This window comes from Homarus americanus, unplaced genomic scaffold, assembly GCF_018991925.1.
Source record: "Homarus americanus isolate GMGI-L3 unplaced genomic scaffold, GMGI_Hamer_2.0 scaffold32583, whole genome shotgun sequence".
In the NCBI taxonomy this organism is placed as follows: domain Eukaryota; kingdom Metazoa; phylum Arthropoda; class Malacostraca; order Decapoda; family Nephropidae; genus Homarus; species Homarus americanus.
The window spans coordinates 16,361,763-16,387,771 of record NW_024713129.1 but is presented as its reverse complement, the minus strand read 5'-3'; the positions used below and the strand labels follow the sequence as shown (position 1 = coordinate 16,387,771).

Here is a 26,009-nt window from a genome sequence, read left to right as displayed (position 1 = left end):
AACGCCTTTTAACCTTACAATAATATATACTGCATCTATGTACAGTATCATCGTGTGTGACGTGTAAGCTCTGCCCTTCCACGAGACAGAAGAGTTATATAAGTCATCATGGAGTCAGAGTGAAGAAAGATCTGAGAGGTGATGTCTGTCCTCTGTCTGTGTCTGTCTGTGTCTGTCTGTTGATGCTGGTGTACCTGTATTATACCAGGACACTGACCCACCAGGTGTAACTGCCCAATCATCACTCAACTTTTGGGTCACAAATATCAAAAAGGTTAACCCAAAATAAACCGGTTTTAGTCATGTTCAGCTCCAGTTAACAAGGGTTTCTCTCACTACCACACCATTGCTTCAGTTTAACAGCAGTTCATTAGTAGATGGTGTTAAGGATGTCTCAACCAACCAGCTATAATTTTACGTAAATAATTATTTCCTATTATAATCCTAAACATTACTCTCCTCATATCAGCGTCTTGTAGTGCTTCACTCTCCTCACGTCAGCGTCTTGTGGTGCTTCACTCTCCTCACGTCAGGTTTGTGGTGCTTCCTCTCCTCACGCAGGTCTTGTTTTCACCACACGTCTTTGGTGCTCACCCTCATATCAGCGCTCCCCCCCACCACCCACCCCCCCCCCCCCCACATCTTGTGTGCTTCACCTCCATCAGGTCTTGTGGTGCACTCTCCTCACGTCAGTGTCTTGTAGTTTCTCCCTCACGTCAGCGTCTTGTGGTGCTTCACTTCACGTCTGTCTTTGGTGCTTCACCTCCTCGTCAGCTCTTGTCTTCACCTCCTCACGTCAGGTCTTGTAGTGCTTCACTCTCCTCGTCAGCGTCTTGTGGTGCTTCCTCTCTCACGTCAGCATCTTGTGGTGCTTCACTCTCCTCACGTCGCGTCTTGTTGTGCTTCACTCTCCTCATCCAGCGTCTTGTTGTGCTTCACTCTCTCCCACATCAGCGTCTATGTGCCTCTCCTCAGCGTCTTGTGGTGCTTCCTCTCCTCACGTCAGTGTCTTGTGGTCTTCACTCTCCTCACGTCAGCATCTTGTGGTGCTTCCTCTCCTCGTCAGCGTCTTGTGGTGCTTCACTCTCCTCACGTCAGTGTCTTGTAGTGCTTCACTCTCCTCACGTCAGCATCTTGTGGTGCTTCACTCTCTCACATCAGCGTCTTGTGGTGCTTCCTCTCCTCATCAGCATCTTGTGGTGCTTCCTCTCCTCACGTCAGCGTCTTGTGGTGCTTCCACTCTCCTCATCAGTGTCTTGTGGTGCTTCCTCTCCTCGTCAGCGTCTTGTGGTGCTTCACTCTCCTCACGTCAGTGTCTTGTGTGCTCACTCTCCTACGTCAGCGTCTTGTGGTGCTTCACTCCGTCAGCGTCTTGTGGTGCTTCACTCTCCTCGTCAGCGTCTTGTTGTGCTTCACTCTCCTCACGTCAGCGTCTTGTGGTGCTTCACTCTCCTCATATCAGCGTCTTGTGGTGCTTAACTCTCCTCATCAGGGTCTTGTGGTGCTTCACTCTCCTCACGTCAGCGTCTTGTGTTGCTTCCTCTCCTCACATCCAGCGTCTTGTGGTGCTTCACTCTCCTCACGTCAGCGTCTTGTGGTGCTTCCTCTCCTCACGTCAGCGTCTTTTGTGCTTCCTCTCCTCATCAGCGTCTTGTGGTGCTTCCTCTCCTCACGTCAGCGTCTTGTGGTGCTTCACTCTCCTCACGTCAGCGTCTTGTTGTGCTTCACTCTCCTCACGTCAGCGTCTTGTTGTGCTTCACCCTCTCACGTCAGCGTCTTGTTGTGCTTCCTCTCCTCACGTCAGTGTCTTGTAGTGCTTCACTCCTCACGTCAGCGTCTTGTGGTGCTTCACTCTCCTCACGTCAGTGTCTTGTTGTGCTTCACTCTCCTCACGTCAGCGTCTTGTTGTGCTTCACCCTCTCACGTCAGCGTCTTGTGGTCTTCGCTCTCCTCACGTCAGTGTCTTGTGGTCTTCCTCTCCTCACGTCAGCGTCTTGTGGTGCTTCCTCTCCTCACGTCAGCGTCTTGTGGTGCTTCACTCTCCTCACGTCAGCGTCTTGTGGTGCTTAACTCTCCTCACATCAGCGTCGTACTTCACTCTCCTCCCGTCGCGTCTTGTGGTGCTTCACTCTCCTCACGTCGCGTCGACAAAAAAATCAGAAAGTGAAAGGCAGTGTCTAGAACCTTATCGGCACTTTGTAGTTAAAAGTGAGTTTAGTATCTATTATTTTGAGTAAATTTTACGTGGGGTTTTGGGAAAAGTGAGTGGTATCTGCATCACGGGGGCCTCGGTTTATCTCAATTTCTTATCGGATGCTGGACGGGACCATCTTTAATCACCTGTCACAGATATAGAGCGGTCCTGGGGTCTCTTATTTCTCAAAGTTTCGTAAGATAAAAGTTTTCTCCCTGGGGATATTACTTGTGAACGAAATGAGGTAAAGTGACAAGGTTAAGATAAAGTGTTCTAGATGGCTTCAACGTTCCATTAATACTATACTAACCGATCATTTTTTACTTGTTCTTTGTAAAAGTTAGAAAAATAACATACGATATTTTGTGATTTGATGTTCAGGGTTTTAAGAAAGTTCCCCATTTTTGTCTCCCCTTTCTCTCTTCTAAATAGGGTTCCCAGGGCGTATAACTCGGCCACCAGTTGGCAGCACAGGTGATACAGGTTCCTCCTACAGTATAGCTGAGGTGTGTTGAGGCATCACTCGAAGCCTTACATATAACAGTGTCGTTTCTCCACCTCAATATATCCCTAGAAAATCCATTTATGCTCCCAAGTGTAATGGTGGAGTGTGAAGTTGGATCACCTGAAAATTAGCCACCCCAGGTTATTTGTGTTAAGCTTAACCACCTTAATTACCACAACATAACCTAACCCTCCAGGTAGCGTTAGGGTGTTTAATCGTGAGGTGACATAAGCTGGAGGCGGGTGGTTGATATTCATGTGATCTCACTAGTTACTGCCTGAAGAGTGACCAGTGTGGTGGGGAGTCATGACTCTGTGTGCACAGATGAGTTGTTTACGAAACACTGAACAATGTGAAGGACACAGATACTCTCTGTAGACTTTGTATGTAAATTAAGGTTATAAGGAACCCCACGTGTGTGTGTGTGTGTACTTGCAGATTTGCAATTCAGACAAACCTTTCCACAGTGCTGTGAAATACACTGTTGCCGGAGATATGAGGCATGGCAATGGCCGAGGGCCAGGAGTCTGGCAGTGGCCGAGCATCTGGAGTCTGACACTGGCAGGGATCCTGGCAGTGGCCAGGATCTGGAGTCTGGCAGTGGCCGAGGATCCTGAGTCTGGCACTGGCCGAGGATCTGGAGTCTGGCACTGGCCGAGGATCTGGAGTCTAGTACTGGCCGAGGGCCGGGAGCCTGGCACTGGACGGGGGTCAGGAGCCTCACTAACAGTCGTGGCCGCCTGACGTGGGGCTGCAGGTCGTCCTCAGTTGTGGATATTGATCAAGAATCAAGATCATTGGGCCTCCCACACGTCAGGGGGAAGGTATGATATTATCACCGCCCAAGAGTCACCATGTCTACAACCTTCTCTACGTCACGCCGTGTCTTGACCCCCACCAGTGTTCCTTAACAGTGTGGGACTGTTTAGGAGGCCACGCTGCCTTCCTATCATGCCCAGGCAGGTGGTGTTTCAGCCCATGATGGGCCGCTGGTGATGTCTCATAAGCCTCAAGAAAAAGCTCCCAGCGAATATCATGCACCGGAAGTATTGTTTCTGTTCCAGCAAACATCCATAGTTGCCAACACACGTGTACCAGAAGACCCGGGTCATCCTTAGCTCTCCACTAGACAAGCAGGAGTTGGTATCCTGCGTCACAGACAAGAAGGATTACCCCCAGTGTCCGCCTCCTTATGAGTAGCTTCAAAGGACTCTCCACCTCGACCTTGGGATGGGGACCTTAGGGTGGGGTCTACATAGCCCCCTACTGTGCCAACCAGCTGTTCATCTGTCAGTGCAGCCCTTGACTGTTCAATCAGCCGCGATAGAAAGTCCCCAAGATTGGATTTATTTTCTGGTAGATCAAGTGCATGTCATCTCCTCTTGTGGGAGTGTTACGTCTACGTCTTCCAGTGTTAGGTTAGATTAGGTTAGGTTAGGTTAGGTTAGGTCACTGTATAAGTCACTCTGGTGTGTCTGATTTGACCACACAGACCTCTGACTTGGCTTTGAACTCCTCATACCAAAACAAAGTCACCAGAGGTCTTACAAAATCTACTAATACCTCTAACACCTTGTACTTACCATCCATGACCATACTAACAATCACACATACTATTCCTCTAACCATACCTCCCTCACACCTAACCTTCCACCTCCTCTCCCTCCCCCCTCCCCCCCAAAAAAAATCATATGAGCCATTAATATTCTCTCAGGTTTACTTAAGTTACCCCTCTAATTTTTTTAAATTTCTTATTACATTTTCTTTTATACAGGGGGACTTATTCTTTATCATATTCTTAGTATTCTTCTCTGTTATTGCGTCTTCTGTATATTCTTGTGATTTAATTTATTATTTTTTGTTTATCTTCTTACCTACACCTAATGCCTTATTATTCTTATTCTTGTTTATTGTATGTTTTACTTCTTCCTTGTTCATTATGTTGTTTCGTCTTTAATCTTTATATTTGTTATATTATCTCTTTTGTTTCTTCTTCATCCCTCATTCATTCTTCCCTTCGTCTCTCCATCATCCGTTCTTTATCCCATGACCCCTCCCTCACCCTTCCTTCACCCCTCCTTCACCCCTCCCTCTCCCCCTATTACTCCTCTATCACCCCTCCCTCACCCCTCCTTCGTCCCTCCCTCACCCCCCTTCGTCCCTCCCTCACCCCTCCTTCGTCGCTCCCTCACCACTCCCTCACCCCTCCTGCCTCCCTCCATCATCCTCCTGCCTCCCTCCTACAGTTTGATGACCGCCGCCCCGCCAGGAGACCAAGATAAGGGAGATAGAGGAGAATGGAGTAGCGCCTAACCCCGGGGAGGAGGACAGGAGAAGACGTGCCCTCTTACCTGCTATTTACCTCCCTCACCTGTTGGGGAAGGGGGAGGAGAGTCACGCCCAGGGGAAGAGGAGAACACGTGTCTTGCTTCAGGGGAGGTGAAGGAAAGGAGTGTTTTACGGTATAGGGAGTGGGAGGGAGGGAGGGAAAGTGAGAGAAGGAGGAGAAGGGTGAGAGATCGAAGGAAGAGAGGTAGGGAAGGAGGGAGAGACGGAAGGAGAATGATCTCTACCAGTAATATACTTAAAACAAAACTTGCAAATAGACTTAAGAGTAAACTTACTGGATTAATTCTAAAAAAAAATCGTATGTAAATATCTTCATCAAGTTAGGACAAGAAAAAAACACATTCAGTCACGTTAGAGTTTCAGTGCACTTGAGGCGGCATTTTGGCGACCATTTTGTAACTTAAGCATCATACAAGTAGATGCAAACCCTACCCATGAGCCGCTACCATGGCAAGGGAAATATCAAAGTAATGACACTCTTACGATAAATTAATGAAGTTACCCCTGAAAACTGTCTCATGTCATCGTTTTCTTTAATACCGAAATTAAAGGTTAAATGAAGGCAAGAATCTTTGAGGTGTAAATTAGATACACCAACTCGGTATATTCTGATAGATAAAATTAGTGTCAAAAAAAATAATCTTACGAACTTACAAGAATCTATCAGTCAGATGTAGCTAAATGACTCTTAAGTTAGAAATATTATACACCTTTAATTATGGGATAAAGAAATTAATGTATGAAAAATTGTGAATCCATCTTTGTATCGTGGCTTATCATAACCTGTTAAAATTCATCTCACATCTCAAGTTAATGGAGGAATTAGTGAACATACGAACCAATACTACGACGGAGCCTTGAATAACACGCCTTTGGGAATTGTCTTATCGGATCTTACGATAAAACTTCAATAGCCAGGTAAGTGGTGGTAGTTGTTGTGGTAATGGCCGACACTACACTACTACACTACACTACACACACACACACACACACACACACACACACACACACACACACACACACACACACACACACACACACACACACACACACACACACACACACACACACACACACACACACACACATCTTCTCTTCCTTTCTCTTTGGTTTCGCAGAAAATTATGTTTAAGAAAGTGAGGAAGTACCTAGAGGAAGGGAGGGGAAGAAGGAGGAAGGGAGGGAGGAGAGTGGGGGGAAGGAGGGGTACATAGGAGGTAGGGTGGGCGGAAGGGGGGAGTTATCTGGAGTCATCATCACTGTGGTCACACTAACTGATGGGCGGCGTGGGTGGGCAGCTAAACGCCCATCAACAAGTAGTGACGTGGGTGGGGCGAGGGACAGGGGCGAGGACAGAGAGTGGGGACAGGTGGCGAGGACTGGGGCGAGTGATGAAGGACGAGTGACAACAGGCGATTGACAGAGGGCGAGTGACAGGGGTGAGGTGAGCAAGTGAGGACGAAGAGACAGGACAAATAATAATAACAACAACAACAATAACAACACCAATCACAATAACAACAACAATAATAATAACAACAACAACAATAACAACACTAACAATAACAATAATATTTCCGTCTCTCAATAACAAATACAACAACAAAATTACTTATCCATACAAAAATAACCCACTCACCACAACACAAAAAACCTCAAACACCAACTAATAAATAAAACATAAATTACAACTAATATAAACAAATTCCAATATAAACACAAGCTAACAATTTCTATAATATACACTATGGAAATTAGTACAAACAAGAATCATACTATAGGTTCAGATCCGTTTTTCTTTTAGGTGTATCTTATGTAAAATGAAATGAAGTTCTTTCCTGAGATTAGTTTCACATAAGCATTGAAATCTCTAGTGACCTGTGCCATGTTTATATTACGGAACAGTGGTATAGTTAGGGTGTGTCTTATTGGGTAGTTAGGAGTGAATATTGGTTAGGTTAGTTTAGGTTAGGTGTGAAGGTAAGTTGTTTTGGGGTTAGGTTAGGTTAGAGTTAGGTTAGTGTGTTAAGGGGGGACATAAAAGGTTATCACAGGGTGTTAATGTCCTTTACAACTCTCCTTCCTTCTCTTACCTCTCCTTCCTCTTCCCTTCCTCTTACCTCTCCTTCCTCTTCCTCCTCTCACCTCTTCTTCCTCTTCACACACAATCCCCCCACATGTACACAGCCTCAGCAGTACACAGACGCACACAGCAAGATAGGTATCAGCTACTCTCCCGTCCACAGCTATATAAAACCTGACAGCCAAGGGCAAGACACAAGGGGTGGGAAATAATCTCAAGGAGACGATTGAACTCTGGAAGGCAGGGCGAAGGGTGACGGGGAATGGTGAGGAAGGGGAAGGGGACAGAGGAAAGGTGAAGGAAGGGGAAGGAAGGTGGGGAAAAAGATGAGAGAGGAAGGGGTAGAGGTGAGGAGGAGGAGGAAGGGGAGAGGGAAATGTAAGGGGGCTATAGATAGATAGATAGATAGATAGATAGATAGATAGATAGATAGACAGGCAATCATACAGATAAATGAGTAGAATGAGAGAGAGAGAGAGAGAGAGAGAGAGAGAGAGAGAGATCATAGATGAAGACAAATACAGAGATGAAGGAAGGAAGGAATATAGAAAAGACAATAAAGAAGGAAATAGAGAAATGAGAAAATCTTATATTCTTATCCTCCATTGACCTTTTTTCTCTTCTCTTCCTACTACTCCTCCTCCCTTCCCTCCTTCACCCTTCCTCCTCCCCTCCCTCATCCCCCCACCCTCCTCCTCATCCTCCCTATCCCCAGAAGGATGACAGTAGGTGTGTCGGGTGAGGGTGTAGCCGTCACCCGCCTGGCGATGACGGATGTCGAGGGTTGGATGATGGATCACCCCTCACGCGCCCCCCAGAGGTCAGGCGGGTGGCTGTGGGGAGGAGAGGTGGGGAGGGGGAGGGAGGGAGGTGGGGAGGAAGCGATCATATGGGGAATAGTACTAGTGATAAAATTGTATAGTAGGGGTGATAGTGAACATTAATAGTGATATAAAAGCTATAGTGACGAGCATAGTGATAATAAATAGAGATATGATGGTGTAAATGTAAGAAATACCTGTATATAACCTTAACCTGTGATCTCAAGTTAATTAATTAAGGTATTATGGCTACCTGTCTGAGGGTTATTACAAAGGCAATGTTTACTACTTCTCTAATACACCCGCTCGATTAACACAACATTACTAACATACTAACACATTTTAACACATTTCTCGCCCCCTACGAGAAGAATGTTTATTATGTTAAGATAATGTTTAAGAAAAAAAAATACCCCAAAATTCTGAAAAAAAGGTGAAAAAAATTATGTTATGTGGTAAAAATAGGTAATAATTGTAATATAATTAATGGGTTAATAGATATATAAGTTAATGGATTAATTAGGTATGAAGAAATTAGTTAAAATTATATATGGAAATTATTAGTGGTTAATTATGTCTCATGCTTGTGGAGATATTTGAGCTATGAGTCAGGGTATTGAGACACACACACACACACACACACACACACACACACACACACACACACACACACACACACACACACACACACACACACACACACACACACAGGAACATCCGAGACATCATCTGTAATGCAAATATTTAGCGCCACATTGACCCGGAGTCAGTGGGCTAACTCTTTTATTTATAGGCGAGATAAGAAGAGAGAGATAAGACAAGATAAGAAAAGATAAGAAGCTAGGAATGACACACCTTCCCTTTCTATTATTGATGATCAGGACCTACTAGCAAAAAAATAGTCGATCCTTAAAAAAATGTAATTGTGTTTTGGTTGGATTTAGCTTAAAAAAAATGTAATTGCGTTTTAGTCGATAATTTAGCTTAAGAAAAAATTTAATTGTGTTTTTGGTCAGTAATTTAGCTTCCATAAAACGTAATCTATTCTCGGAGATAATGTAGAAATTTAAAGGTGAAAATAATTTAGGAGTTATTTAGATTTTTAGGTAAATAATTTAAGGTAATTATAGTAGAAAGTAACAATTTGTTGGTGTTAAATTCTGTGAGATAAATATAATTACATTTATCATTTTAGCTTCATAATTATATATAATTATTTACCTTTTTCCATTTTTTTAGCTACCAGTTCCTACCATCTTCAACCACCATTACCACCAGTATCACTTCCAGCATTGACCACCACTACCACTATCCACCACCATCGACTACTAGCACCATCACCACAACCATTGACCACCATGTCCCACATTATCACCATCTACCACCAATACCTTTACCACCACCACCACCACCACCACCACCATCACCACTAACCACCACTACCATCTACCACCAATACCTTTACCACCACCACCACCACCATCACCACTAACCACCACTACCATCTACCACACTATCACCAGCATCATCTACCACCACTACTACTCAACCAACCAGACAACCAGACAACCAGCAGCCAGACTGAGTGGATATGATCAATGAGGAAGAAGAATGATTCGACCTAAAACAACACGGTAAAAATTGTACCCTATTAGCATACTGGCAAGCCAGGAAGACCAGAAAAAAGTACGGGAAGAGAAAGAGGAGGAGGGGTGGGGGGGGGAAGACTAGGAGAAGAAGAAGCAGGAGGATAAGGAGGAGGAGGAGGAGGAGATGGTATTTTCTCTCCTTACCTCGTCATCACCGCCTACAGGTTGACACTTTCAGCCACACCTGCAGGAGACTTGTTGATTTTTACCTGTAGACGGACAGGGTCGTGTTTACATTTCGGTCTGCTGATTATACACTAGAGTTGATGCTCTCTCTCTCTCTCTCTCTCTCTCTCTCTCTCTCTCTCTCTCTCTCTCTCTCTCTCTCTCTCTCTCTCTCTCTCTATGTCTTTCTCTGTTTCTCTCCTATTTACCTGTGCACAAAAACCCGATCACACACACACACACACATCCTATCCGTTCCTATCCTTAGTGACCTCTTTACAACCTCTATCTCCTATCCCCCCTATCCCTAGTGACCAACAGAATACCCATTCCTTAATCCTAACCATCTTGTCAACTCTATCTATCATCCTTCTATCCTCTGTGATCAATGAACCACTTACCCCATCACCTATCCCTATCCTTACCAGGTTTATCCAACATCCATTTATTCCCAGTGACTTAAGAAGGACTTTAACCCCTTACCCTATCCTATCTATCCTGGACCTTATTATCCCAGGTAACTAAAGGAGTAATCTATCCCCTATCCAATACCTAGTGGAATCCAAGAGCACTCTCATCCCATCCCAGTGACCTATGGAGAGAAGCTTATCAGGCTAGTAGGGTAGATATCGCCGATAACAAGGTCACCAGAAATGGGGCTAGGGGCTAGGAGGCACTGGGAATAAAAGGACTGCAGGATAGACCTCACTAGGATAAGGCTTATACACGTGATCAGTTCTTAAGGGTATGTTAAAGTGAGGGATGACCTGGATAATGTGACTTTAAAAATACATTACTGGTGATGACACGAGTAGTGTGTGTGTGTGTGTGTGTGTGTGTGTGTGTGTGTGTGTTTTACGTTTCGACCTGACGAAGTGATGAAAAAGTGAGACAGAAAGAGATCCTTCATCACTCTTGCCCCAGAGAAGGAGAGATTTCTCATCAGATGGACGCAAGAGAGATACATTACTAACACAGGAGAGAGAGAGAGAGAGAGAGAGAGAGAGAGAGAGAGAGCCTCCCGTGCACCCAGTGTAAAAACACAGCCTCCCAGTGTTGTGATATGGACACGATTCAACACGGTCTGCCATATGGTTGGTCGCCCACCGTCACGTGATCACCCAATCGTCGACCAACATTCAGGAGAGGAATTATAACCCGTCGAACTCCCCTCCCCCTGTTCGACGGTCGATCTCCCCGCTCCTGGTTGATCGGGGAGAGGTCCAGAGGGGTGAGAGGGCAAGTTCTGGGGTCCAACACCTACCTCAGCGTGGTATTAGCCAATGAGGGTAAAAACGAGTGGGATGAGTGGGGTGGCATCAGTGTGGTGAGATGGGCGGGCAAGTGGTAGACAGAGGGAGGGTGGGATGGAGGTGTTGGGCGGGGGCAGGGAGGGAATCGAGTGGGGGGAGTGGTTAGGAGGAGGTAGGGAGGGTAGTCGGGCAGTGATAGAGAGAGGGAGGGTGGGTGGGGTAGAGTGGATAAGTGGGGGTAGGGTAGTGGGCGGGCAAGGGGTGGGGTGGTGGGCGGGCAGACTGTGTGTGTGTGTGTGTGTGTGTGTGTGTGTGTGGTAGGCATGGCCGAGCACTAGCCCCGACTCAGTGCACAACCACACATGGGCGTCGCCAGGCCCCGTCACTGGACACTCGCCACACCAAGCTGTAAACACACCACCGCTCTCCTTCCTTGGTCCCGGCCAGTGAGACGCACGATAAGATTCGGTCAGGATTCAATTACTCTTTTTTTTTTCCACCTGTTGACATTTTCATCTTTTTTTGTGTGTGTGTGTGATTTTGTGCGTGAGGTAATGTCGGATTTGGTTATTTTTACCAAACACGTGAGTATTTAACCTCGATGTTTTAATTAAGTGAGATTTTTTTTTAAAACCCCGGATTAAACCACCCAAAAAAAATTCATCAAGATAAAGTTACGAAATAGAAACATTACGAAAAATTTAACACTGAAATATTAGAAAAAAAATATATCTGAAATAGTGATTTAAAAAAACCCACAAAATAAACACAATTGATAAGAGTTAGCGAAGTGTTACCAACTATTTTCCGATTAAACTGTTTCTTCCCGCTGTCGTTACCATTAATCCGGAACAAGAGAAGTATTTTTAACCCACAAACTGTTAAGATTTAATGACCAAAATTATATGAGACACAGTGAACGGCCTTCCTACTTTGTGTTGACAGAGAAAAGAACAATGCAACTGTTCTTATAAACTTTCACGAACAAAATATTACGAGTGGGACCTTGGAATAAATATATATATATACTTTTTTGGATATATATATATATTTTGGGTGACAAAGAATATCCACAGTGTTTTTTGGTTATTTTTTACATATATTTTACAAATGAAAATTGAACATTGCATCGATAGACAAGAAGGCATGGTGTCGCTTAGTGCAGGTTAGTAAATAATTTTTTTATATATATATAATTAATTTATCATATGAATAAATAAACAATTAAATAAATAAATAATTCATGTCTTTTGTTAGTGTAGTTTTAACATTTGAATTTTATTAATTTGTTTTACTAATAGGAAATATTATTCTTGTACGTCAATAAAATAAAAAAAATATGAGAGATGTTTATTATTTTGCATTTGTTATAATTATGCTTTTGTCTTCATCATTATTATTTTCTTTCTCTCTCTCTCTCTCTCTCTCTCTCTCTTTCTTTGACTTACATTCCTATCTTTCTTTCTCTCTCTTTGGTTTTATCTTCATGTGTTTTATTTTCTTTTTTTCTTCTCCTATTTCTTAGTGTTTTGTCAAGTGGTCTGTTTGGCTCTCTGTTTTTCTCTCATCTTCTCCCTTGTTCTTTCTTTTGAGTTTTCTTCCTCTCTTTTATTTCCACACTTTATTCTTTACTGCTCTTAATCTCTTTCTCATTCTCTTTCTATTCCAATCTCTCTCTCTCTCTCTCTCTCTCTCTAACATACACATTCAAATAAAAACGACATAACATGAACAATAAGGAGGACATCACCACCACCACCACCACCACCACCACCACCACCACACACCACCACCACTATCACCACCACCACCACTATCACCACACATCACCACCACCACCACCACCACACCACCTACCACCATCACCACCACCACCACCACCACCACCACCACCACCACCATCCACCACCACCACCCACCACCACCACCACCACTACCACCACCAACATCACCACCACCATCACCACCACCACTACCACCATCCAACCAACTACCACAGGCAGCACTAACACTGTCTGTGTCTGTCTGTCTGTCTGTCTGTCTGTCTGTCCATAACAACACACACAAAGCTTTTCACCGCATACAGTTTCCTCCAACACTCCCCAACATCCTCAACACTCCCCAACATCCTCCAACACTCCCCAACATCCTCCACACATCCCCCAACACTCCCCAACATCCTCCAACATCCTCCAACTCCCCACATCCCTCAACACTCCCCAACATCCTCAACACTCCCCAAACATCCCCAACATCCTCCAACACTCCCCAACATCCTCCAACATCCCCAACACATCCTCCAACATCTCCTCCAAACATCCTCCAACACTCCCCAACATCCTCAACATCCCCAACACTCCCCAACATCCCCAACACCCCCCAACATCCTCCAACACTCCCCAACATCCTCCAACACTCCCCAACATCCTCCAACACTCCCCAACATCCTCAACATCCTCAACATCCTCCAACACTCTCCAACATCCTCAACACATCCCCCCAACATCCCCAACACTCCCCATCAACACTCCCCAACATCTTCTCCCCAACATCCTCAACATCATCCCCAACTCCCCAACATCCCCAACATCCTCAACACTCTCAACATCCTCCAACATCCCCAACACATCCTCCAACACATCCCTCCAACACTCCCAACATCCCCAACACTCCAACATCCAACATCCTCCAACGCTCCTCAACATCCTCCTCAACATCCTCCAACATCCCCCAACATCCATCCCCAACACTCCCCAACATCCTCCCCAACATCCCCAACAACATCCTCCAACACTCCCCAACATCCTCCAACACAACACATCCCCCAACACTCCCCAACATCCCCAACATCCTCAACATCCCCAACATCCCAACACTCCCCAACATCCTCCACCACTCCCCAACATCCTCCAACACTCCCCAACATCCTCCAACACTCCCCAACATCCTCCAACACTCTCCAACATCCTCCAATCCCCAACATCCCCAACACTCCTCCAACATCCTCCAACACTCCCCAACATCCCCCAACACATCCCCAACACTCCCCAACATCCTCCAACACTCTCCAACACTCCCCAACATCCTCCAACATCCCCCAACACTCCCCAACATCCTCCAACACTCCCCAACATCCTACAACACTCCCCAACATCCCCAGCTTCTTCCGATCACTGGTACTGACTTAGAAGCTTTCACAGGTTGTCTAGACACTGTGAAATGTGTGTGTGTGTGTGTGTGTGTGTGTGTTTTAATTTAGGTTGTGTGGCGTTACATAAATATATTTTTTGGTTTATGTTGAGGATAAGTTTTATAATATGTTTTAAATGTGTTTTATTCTATGTTTTTTGTTCTGTATATCATGGGTCTTAGTGTTGACTCTGATGGTGGTTTAAGAATATTCCTAAATGGTAATAACAAAAAATGTCCTTGTTGACTCTTTTTCTTGCTGTTGGCCCCCATATAAGATCTAGTGCTTCTCATCACAACAACATCGCCAGTACAAGCATTCAGCAACACCTGGCGTTACCCTCCAGCCGGGGAAAATTCACACTAACGAAACATAGATTCATCAGACCTTAACCAGCGCCCACTCTGGCACCCGTAGCCGACGATCTGTTTTAACGGACGGAGGGATTCTTGTTTAGAGCGTTGTCTAAATTACTTTAAACTACTAAACCGATGAATTGGTTATACTGAGTGATGATGCAGAGTGACGTCAGGTGGTTAAACATTCCTTAATTGACCAGGTAAACACAGAATGACTTAGGAGGCCGTGTGTATCTTTACGTCTTTATGAAGTGGTGGTGATATTGTTTGGTGGTGATGTTGTGGGTTCTTTCTGCTAGTGTTGTGGGTTCTTTCTGCTAGTTGTGGGTTCTTTCTGCTAGTCGTGGGTTCTTTCGTCTAGTTGTGGGTTGTTTCGTCTAGTTGTGGGTTCTTTCGTCTAGTTGTGGGTTCTTTCGTCTAGTTGTGGGTTCTTTCTGCTAGTTGTGGGTTCTTTCGGCTAGTTGTGGGTTCTTTCTGCTAGTTGTAGGTCCTTTCTGCTAGTTGTGGGTTATGCTTGCTAGTTGTAGGTCCTGTCTTGCCATGGTTGTAGGTCCTATTTGCTAGTTGTAGGTCCTATTTGCTAGTTGTAGGTCCTATTTGCTAGTTGTAGGTCCTATTTGCTAGTTGTAGGTCCTATTTGCTAGTTGTAGGTCCTATTTGCTAGTTGTAGGTCCTATTTGCTAGTTGTAGGTCCTGTCTGCCATTATAGTGTATTATTTTTCTACGAGGATTCCTATTCCGTTACGTCGGGGTTATGGGTCCTTTTCATTCAGGATTGTGGGCTCTATTTTGGCAGTGTTGTTGGTCCTCTCCGTCAGGATTGTGAGTAAATTTCCTTCGGGTGTTGTAAGTCATTTCCGCCAAGGGAAGAGTATACGACGAATTGGCTGTATCTGTCGCAACATTCTCACGCGGTAGGGGGCGATGCAGCCGGACACCATAGCGAGCTGTGACCATTCCAACGCTGGTGTGGATAAGGTTATAAGCTGTAAGAGTATCACTGAGGTTAACCTACTAATGAACTGTGGGAGAGAGTGTGAGGTTTGTTAATGTCTTGTAGTTGATGGTATAGGAATCATCATCTTGAGAGTAAAATAGATATTTAGTTTCTTGTGATGTGAAATAGTTCCTGCGTTTATTATTCTATCAGAGGCAAGTGAAGGGAAATACATTTTATTATGTTTACTTTAGTTATAGAAATGAAGTTTGAGGATTTTAATGAAGGTTACTATGAGATATGATCCATTTAATTGAGGAGGATTGTCGGGAACCATTGATATTTACTGATGGATAAAAAAATATCCCTAATTTGAGAAAGTTTACATTGATGAAAGTTTTGGTGAGGTAAAGTTCCCTAGACGAGAGGAAACTATATCAGGTGGAACTTCTTAAAGAACTTTCTTCTAGTCTTATGTGTAATGGGAACAATGTAACACCAATGTCTTTTCCAATGGTGTAGACTCTCTTTGTTACTATAGCTCCTGACAGTAACCAATGAGGTGAAGTACTTATAATATTTATCATTGTATCTGACACCTCAAACCCCAAACAAACTTACGATTAATATGTATTTTTTCTCATTGTTATTAATTAATATCTCTAAATGGATCTTCACACACCTGGGATAGTATACCTGTAATTAACGTGTGTGGGGGGGGGGGTGAGGGGTGGTAATGACGGAAAGGGCTGACGGCTGATAGGTTGGACGGGTTTATTCTTGGCTATTCTTATTTCTTATTAATGTTGCGATAATTCTACTGTGTCACGGAGTTAGTAATGCTAAAGACCTACAACCAGGGATTAACGACCCACTTAAACCAATTCCCGGTCTAACGATGAATCCTAAGAGGTGTGATGTCTGAAGGAATTGTTTTGTCGATTTTGAAGTTAAGCGTTTATTATCGGGTTAGGTTTAATGATTCTGTTGATTATTATTACTATTATTATAGCTGTTTTATTGTTCTTGTTATTGTTGTTGTTATTATTGTTGTTATTGTTGTTGTTGTTAGTGTTGATATTGTTATTGTTAGTTATTATTGTTGTTATTATTATTATTAGTATTATTATTATTATTATTAGTAGTAGTAGTAGCAGTAGTAGTAGTAGTATTGTCAATTTAAGGGGAGATATGTATTCTGCTTTTCATATTTCTTTTTCTCATAACAATTAAAACCTGTTCGTTACTCCTACAATTTTGGATCAATTAATAAAAAATAAATAAAATACAGCATATTTATACCCTAGTCGCGGTACACTCGGGCGCCTTTATAATTATTATGACTTTATTAAGAACTTTGTAAGGTCAAATTTCAAACAATATTAAAGATCGCATATTTTGAGATTTTGTTTAATATTATTTAGCCAATTAAAGAGTGAGAGTTGGTACAGACATATCGTGTTATACTGTACACCTGAGACAGTCACACGGAGGTACGCGGGTCATCAACGAAAGGAAGCAATTTTCGGGTTTTGGTTCAATTTAAAACTTAGTAAGACTTGACTTGGAATTCGCTAAGGGAGATCTAATGAATAATACTACTAATAATGATAATAATAATAATAATAAATAACAATAATAATGAAAATAATAACACCAATAAAATAATCTTAATAATAATAATAATAATAATAATAATAATAATAATATTAATAATAATAATAATAATAATAATAATATTAATAATAATAATAATAATAATAATAATTAATAATGATAATGGTAATAATAATAATAGTAATAATAATAATAATAATAATAATAATAATAATAATAATAATAATAATAATAAATAACAATAATAATGAAAATAATAACACCAATAAAATAATAATAATAATAATAATAATAATAACACCAATAAAATAATAGTTGTCGCAAGTGTTGTTACTCTGTTGAGATTGTTGTTTTATTTATAACTGAGGTTGTTGGTGCTCTATAGTTAATTGTTAATGTTGTTAGTATTGTTGTCATTGGTGATATTTAGTTGCTGTTATTGTTGGTTGTGGTAGTTTCGTGATTTATTATTATTGTTGTTACTGTTATTATTATTAATTTTATTGTTATTATTTTGTTTCTGGTATTATTATTATTATTATTATTATTATTATTATTATCATCATCACATCATCATCATCATTATTATTATTATTATTATTTTAACCAGTGTAGTTGCTAAGGGTATCTGCTGCCCTGTGCCCAAGACTCCCTTTACCTACCCACCTTCGCTAATCCTTCCCGTCTACCTGGTGAGAGCCTAACCTAACCTAACCTTCCCTAACCTAACCTAACCTGACGCACATAGAGACAGTGACGGGGGGAAGTACTGTACGTGGCTAGGGTAAAGGAAAGCACGTAAGGACATACGGACAAGACCATAATATATAAAAATAATGATTAGGATTATAATTGAACCAAAAATTAGGAAAAAATGTAAGTTGATTAAAATCCCTCGCCGAAAAAAATCCCTTCTTGGGGAGGAAAAGGAGGAGGAGGGGGAGAAGGAGGCAAAGGGGTGGAGGAGAAGGAGAAGGGGGAGAAGGAGAAGGGGAGAAGGAGGAATAGGAAGAGGAGAAAAAGGAGGAAGAAAAGGAGGTGAAGGAAAAGGAGGAGGAGGAGGAAAAGGAGATAGGGAGGTAAAGGAAGTGGAGGAGGAAGAAGAAGGAAGGAAGAAGAAGGAAGAAAGAAGGAAGAAGGAAGAAGAAGGAAGAAGAAAGAAGAAGAAATCTGCTGAAAAAAGGCAGCAACGTCCCATAGACTAAACATACGATTTAAAATAAACAAATTTATTTAACTGAAGTAAATATTTATTATCAAATTACAAGTATATTCAGTGTAAATCCTCAAAGTGTTCAGTATTAATGTTCGAAGTTCAGTAGAAGTGCTCAGTGTTCAGTAGAAATGTTCAGTGTTCAGTAGAAATGTTCAGTGTTCAGCCTAAAATATTCAGCCTAGTGTTCAATCTAAAACATCACATCTATCGAAAAAAAATCATGAAGATAAAACACTATTTAATAAAAACAACGACAGATGAAATAGAATAAAAAAAAGTTAAAAAAAAATAAAAATAAACGTAATTTCACTTAAACTCTCACTTCTCTATCCATCTGTACCTTTATCTATCCATCTGTACCTTTGTCTATCCATCTGTACCTTTCTCTATCCACCTGTACCTCTGTCTATCCATCTGTACCTTTGTAATGGATAAACATCACTAAAGTATTACAAATCCACTTACATTATATTTTCTTCCCCATGCAAGTCCATTTCACCCACACCAAACCTGGTCTTAATTTCGTGACTAAATACCAACTATCTATTTACAACAGTTCACTTGTAAAAAAAAATTGTAAAAAAAAATGTAAAAAGTATATTGGTTGATGTATACAGGTGTAAAACGCGTTATTAACTACCTTTGACCTGAGAACCGTGACTGAGTTGAGATTTTAATGGTTCGAACTGCTGTTGCTTCGTTTCGTTCGGATCAATAAAATTAAGGAGTTTAATGGTCGTAAAAGCTTCGAATCACCAGTGTTTACTGTTCGACCTTATGATACTATGTGTGTGGGTGTGTGGATGTGTGTGTGTGTGTGTGTGTGTGTGTGTGTGTGTGTGTGTGTGTGTGTGTGTGTGAATAAATATATAAAAATACATTAATTACGGAAAATTACCACACACACACACACCTGTAATAAGTAAAAGCACACTTATTTACCTGTTCTACCGACCGTAAATATTGTAAATTATCAAAGTTAATCTCGGAAGTAGATATACCATAACCAATATTGACTGTAAGTATACCTAGGAACAGCATATCACAGTGCAAGTATAACGAGGAACAACTATTAATTATTACAGGTGTACAGGTACTTTTGCAACACCCTGCAGGAAGATGAGAGTGAATTAATGGTAAAAAAAAGTCCATTATTTTGTTGTTGTGTTTGTATATATATCCATCTATGCCTTAGTGTAGATAAACAAACCTATACATTACATATATATTAGTTATACATATTTAGGTATGAAAGGTATGCACAAAATGTATGATAAAACGCGTATACATATGGATAATGATATGTATAGGAGTTCATATTTGCATATATGTATGAATATAGGTTTTCTTTATTATTAATTCCGCCTTATAACTTCATACTAGTTACCTGATGTAAGTAAATATGATATGTACACAATTACTCAATGTGTGTAGGTAGTGTAGGTGTAGTGTGTGTACAGGTGAGCTGGGTCATAACCAACAACACTCAGCTCTGTCTGTCTGTCTGTCTGTCTCTTACCTCGTGTTGTGAGAACGGCTCATCCGACGGTAAGGGGTAGGTGGAGAGGAGAGGAGAGGAAATAGGGTAAAAGGTAGGAGAAAGGGAAGAAGGTAGGAGAAAGGGTAAAAGGTAGGAGAAAGGGAAGAAGAGGTGGTAAGGGGTGTACTTATGAGACGTGTGTTTAAGACGTGTGGAATTATACATCAATATTCACAGCGGATATGGGACTCATGGCATATCATCCAGGTACACGTGTAACGATAGAGTTATATGAAGAAGGTAACTGGTTGATATATCGAACAATACACAATAACTTTTTTTCCAGGAATGGTGAGAACATTATTGTGTGTGGTACTCGGAGACCTGTCATTCACCCACATATGTGTAATCAAATAAATAAATTGACCGACACACGCACTACCACACGTGCACAACAGGTAAAGAGCTAAATAACAGGTGTGACAGGTGAGGGTAACATATGCATCACTCATTAAAGTAATTATTATTATTAGTTAACTCATCTGAAAAGTAGAGTCGTGATACAATACAGAGTCTACTGCGCCGACAACATGATCCCTTTTTTAAAACAATTTAATGAATGCTAAGTGGGTGCTTGTCTATGCCTCCGACAACATGCTTTGATAAATGCTTCCCCCTCAAGACCAAGTCAGTTAAAACTGTATCTTTCTCCAAACCCTATATTACAAGTGGAGAAACCACATACAGGCCATTCACAGTAAAGTCAACAAACTGTGCGGTATCATGTATCACACTCGACAGTCACTCACTCTCACAGCAATGAAAGAAATCTATCATGATCTTGTTTACCAACACCTGATACACTGTCACACACTATGGGTGGCCTCTGGCTCCTCAAAAACACAATCCGTGATTACTGTACAAAAGAGAGTTGTGCGGACAATGACCTACTTGAAGAAGAAAAAAATTATCACACTCGCGAACAATTTGCTAAATTGAAAATGTTAAAATTCAAAGATATTAACACCCACTGCTGTGGCGTATTTGTTTGCAAATCTGTCAATCACATGCTTGACAATAATTATTTCCAGTTTCGGAATAATCAGAGATACAACTTAAGACACCCAGAGCTACTAAGACCACCCCCATGCGCTCCTCTCAGTCCCAGACCTCCATAAAATATCACAGTGTGAAGGTGTGGAACAACTTGCCCCCACCCATCCCAGCAAAGACTTCCTTCCTTTAAATCATCTCTAAAATAATATCTATTGTCTAAGTATTAATAGTTTTTGTAATACCTACTATATATTCCTGTTTTTATTGTACCACCAAAACTGTTTTATAAGAAATTATCATGTAGATAGATAGAAATTACCATTGCAATAAATATATTTGCCAACTAAACATAATACTGACAGCTCTGTCTTCCTGTTCCACCTTAATACAACCCATGTTGTACTGCTTCCCTCCCTTATCATATTTATGTATATAAACACCACTGTAAAGTATGTATACAGTATACTAATAATATAATGTAAAAAAAATAAATAAATAAATACATAAATAAATAGATATTGAAGTGGTAACCGTGGTAACATGTTATTACCACCATGCTATTGTACTATTCCAGATGTTACTAAATGTTACATAATACTTCCTTGAGATAAATGTATAGTATATATCAGGTGCCTAAAAGAGAGCTCAGGTTCTCAACTGGCTCAGCCATGTTAATATTGTTATTATTATCCACTCTGTATCTGTGTTTTTCTGGCGAAATTAACTGTTTCAATATTAATATCAATAGCAATATCTATATCCATATATTGGTGTTTGTATGAGTAAATATATATATAAGGTATACACATCATGTATATACTTAAATCGGGAATATGTAAGGTAAATAGACTCAATGTTTACTAGGAGGAATATTTTTTACACATATTGTATACAGTAGATGTTTGAAGTGTTTATAATAACATCTCAAGTGACTACACAAAACATTCAACATAAATCAATAAACCTAATACAAACATTATCAAAACATTATGAAACTAGTGACAAACATTTACTCGATATAATGTGTGTTTACTGGAGACAGGTAGTGTAAATATTTGAAATTATCTAATGTGTTTAAAGGAAAAATATAAGTAATAATGTATAAATGTCTTTTTAATGAGTGAATAATAATGTTTATTGTTTTTTTACATTGTTTAGTGAATGAGTTTGAATGGAGAATGTTGATAGTGAATGGGAATGTAGAATGACGAAGAGAGAGAGAGAGAGAGAGAGAGAGGTGTACTGGTGAAGTGATTAAAGTCAACGTTGCTATTATAGGTGTCAAATATGTTGTCAATCAAGGTGTCAAATATGGTGTCAAATGTGGTGTCAAACATGGACTCCTAAACCACAAGATGAAGGAGTGACACAGCGAATACAAGAATAAGAGAAAATAAGGAAGAAAGAAGAAATAAAAGAGGAAATAAAAGAGATATTAGGTAGAAAGTAGATCAGGATTTATACGTGTATTAATTAACGTAGATAGAGGTCGTATAGGTAATGATATGTGACGTTCTTTTTACTGTAAACACCTGTCCGTGACGTGGATTATGTGACGTAGGTATGACGTATCCGTGACGACAAGTATGACGTGAACAACACCTCAGAGTTACCAATCCACCCAATCATGTCCTCTTGTCATTCATTCCACACACACACACCTGACACCCCCCACACACCTGACACCCCCACACACACACACACCTGACACCTCCCCACACACACCTGACACACACCCCCACACACACCTGACATCTCCTCCCCGCACACCTGACACACCCCACCCCCCAAAAAAAAAAATTCAATCATGTCATAAATTTGCATAATTAAGTTAGAAAAAAAACAGAGAATGGGAAACATGTGACGGAAGGGGTGAATAAAAAAAAAGATTATTGTGGTGACCAGAGGCGATAATCACACCTTCCTGATTACTCCACTCGACAGGTAACCCACAGGTAACGCCCAGGTAACACCACAGGTAACCCAGAAGTTTTAGTTCATCGCCAGAGAGTTTCGTTCACTAGCCTCGTTCACTGGAATGGTTCAAATGTTTAGTGATTAGTATTTTTTTTTTCTATGGATGTTTTTTTTAAAAGATTTTATTTGACAAATTGAGTTGAGTTTTATTACCTAGGAGGAGATGGTGGTGATGAGGTGTTGGTGATTAGGTGTTGGTGATTCGGTGTTGGTGATTAGGTGTTGGTGATTCGGTGTTGGTGATTAGGTGTTGGTGATTATGTTGGTGATTAGATATAGATTATGTTAGTGTTGGAGATTATTGGTGTAATTATCTACCTTTAGTTAGATAGACTGAATAAATGCCTAATAAAATATATAAAACACAGATAATATAATTAATTACGACAAATATAAAACAAAATAAAGGAGAATAATATAAAAAATACAATATATCAGAGTAATAAATAAAAGCTTAGAGAGACAATTAAATAAAAGCGTAAATAAATGATAATGATTTTTTTTACTTAGTTTGCTAAAATTTCAATCTCTCTCTCTGTCTCTCTCTCTTCCGTCCTTCTCTCCTACCTCCCCTTCTCTCCTCTTCTACCTTTCTGTACCCCCCCCCCTCTTTCTCTCTCCCTCCTTCCTTCTCTCTTTCCCCCTCCTTCTTACCCCCCACTCTCCTCCCTCCCTTCCACTCTGACAGTCACTACACAACAACTACGGACATTAACTGGTAACTGTTCCTCTTTGCCCTCTTGAGACAACACAACAGTTACTAACAACATTTAACTGTCAATAAAAATGACTAAAATTAGTTAATATTTTTTTTTTTAATTTTAGGATCATATGATTTTTTTTACGAGTTTTTAAAATTTATATATACAAAATTATTTGAAGTTAATGAGTGAATTATTAATTTTTTTTTGGTGTTAGATTAATTTAATATATTATTGAGTTGGTGTATTTGTCACGTGTTAAAATTTAAGTTCATTGTATTCAAAGGGTTAAGACATTGTACTCAAGGGGGTTATATTTTGGTCATTATTAAGGGTTTGTCTTTATATTTAAAGGGGTTAAGTTATCATTATACTCGTAGGGTTGGTATTGTACTCAAGAGGTTAAGATATATTAGTACTCATGGTGTTAATTCATTCTACTCAGAAACCTGGTATCGTACTCAAAGTGGCTATGATACCCTACTCTGAATCTTGATATCGTACTCAAAGGACTAAAATATCGTACTCAAGGGGACAAAAACATCCTACTCATAGTGTATAATCCATAGTACTCAAGAAAACTAAGATGTACTCAAAATTACATAATAATCACATTAAACCAAGGTGAATAACTAAATAAATAAATAAAATAAATAAATAAAAAAAAAACGAAAAATTCTAACCACACTCAATGTAATTATTCCCTTAAGCTTCTTTAAAAAACCAGGAACGAAATATTTTGAAACTGGACGAAACTCATTTGATATCTTCACCTATGTAAGTTACCAATCTATTAACTTTTCACGTTTGTTCAGTTCTTTAAGCTTTATATCTTAATTGTTCGCTCATTAAAAGGCTAATGAGGCAGTTTTAATGACTGATAGACTGGTGTAACGAGTCATTAACCACTACTACCCCCCCACACACCCCTCCAGTTAGTCAGTCATTCATTGTGGTTCTTCCCGGTTAATTGGTTCTTCCCGGTTAAGTGGTTCTTCCCGGTTAATTGGTTCTTCCCGGTTAATAGTTCTTCCCGGTTAATGGTTCTTCCCGGTTAAGTGGTTCTTCCCGGTTAAGTGGTTCTTCCCGGTTAAGTGGTTCTTCCCGGTTAATGGTTCTTCCCGGTTAAGTGGTTCTCCCGGTTAGTGGTTCCTTAAGGTTCAACTAATGTTGGAGTGAATGTGGACGGGGGTTGATGAGGGAGAGAGGGAGGGAAAGAGGGAGGGAGAGAGGGAGGAGGGAAAGAGGGAGGGAAAGAGGGAGGGAGGGAGCTGAAAGAGATAGTGGGAGCTAATTTGACAGTGTGGTGTTATAGTCTGTCTGTCTGTCTATCTGTCTGTTTATCTCTGTCTCCTTGTCTGAATGTCTCTGCCTGTCTCTCTCTCTCTCTCTCAATACACCATATTTACTCAAAATATAATATACAATTGACGCTCTTTGAAAACACACCCAGGATGGTAACTTATAGATATATACAGTAATTCAATATTCAGATCACGTCACTGGTCTGTCAATCATCTGTCATGACTGTGATAGTATATGCCAAATTTGTCATGCAGTCTACCACCTGACACGGAATGCCAATAGAGGTCCAATCCGTCAAGACACTGGTGGTGTATGCCAATTTGTCATCCATGCCTCCAAATGGTATAAGGTGGTGGTAGATGATGCCCCTTCTGTACACTGATATTGATGGTGTATGCCCTACTAGTGGGGCATAAAATTTGAGCAAGATCTTCTATGTCCTGAGTTTAAATTTGTATACCAGCTTGACAGGTTATGCCACCAAATAATGTGAAATGTCATAGTTATGGTATTATAACATTCCCATTATGACTATTTTTACTAACTATCATAACTTATTCTAAACAACCGTGGAATAGCCAATTACTGGATGCCATTCGATGTTTTAGTCATGGGATTAACCAGTCTTTTAGTTATAAATTCCTTAGCAAAGTTATATAGCATTTACTTGGTACACAGAAAACAATAATATCTTCCTGGATGGGTACGATAAATTACGAAACGATCAATAATTACTCCCGTTGTCTCAGTAAGGTTTGTCAGAATGTTCCGTCAGTTGTGTCATATTGTTTCATACAAAAAGTAGCTAGATACTTTTTTTTTTCATTGTGGTTTTTTTCTTAATTGAACTTATAAGACTTAAATTGACTCAAATGACTCTTAAATGACTCACGATTAAGTTATAGTGAGTCAGTATAGCTTGAATATTCCTTCTCGGTGGGAGGGAAGGGGGGGAAGAGGTGGGAGGGAAGGAGTAGACGAAGGAGAGGGAATGAAGGAACTAGAGAGAGAGAGAGAGAGAGAGAGAGAGAGACGGAGAGAGAGAGAGAGAGAGTTCAACCTATTTTACTGATGTTTTCTTTAATACTCATAAACCCTCAAGTTTCTCTCTTCCTTTCTCTGTCTACGTCTTTATTATTATTTCTCTGTCTA

At 40.8% G+C, this 26,009-nt stretch overlaps 1 protein-coding gene across 1 annotated transcript in view; it reads left to right on the top strand.

Annotated features, from left to right (window-relative positions):
• Positions 1-11,382: 11,382 nt before the first annotated feature.
• Positions 11,383-26,009, top strand: part of LOC121871192 (trithorax group protein osa-like) — a 101,794-nt gene continuing 87,167 nt past the window's right edge. The window contains exon 1 of the mRNA XM_042373365.1: positions 11,383-12,184. Within this exon, the coding sequence (XP_042229299.1) occupies positions 12,130-12,184 (55 nt within the window). The 5' untranslated portion in view covers positions 11,383-12,129. The remainder of the gene's footprint in view (positions 12,185-26,009) is intronic.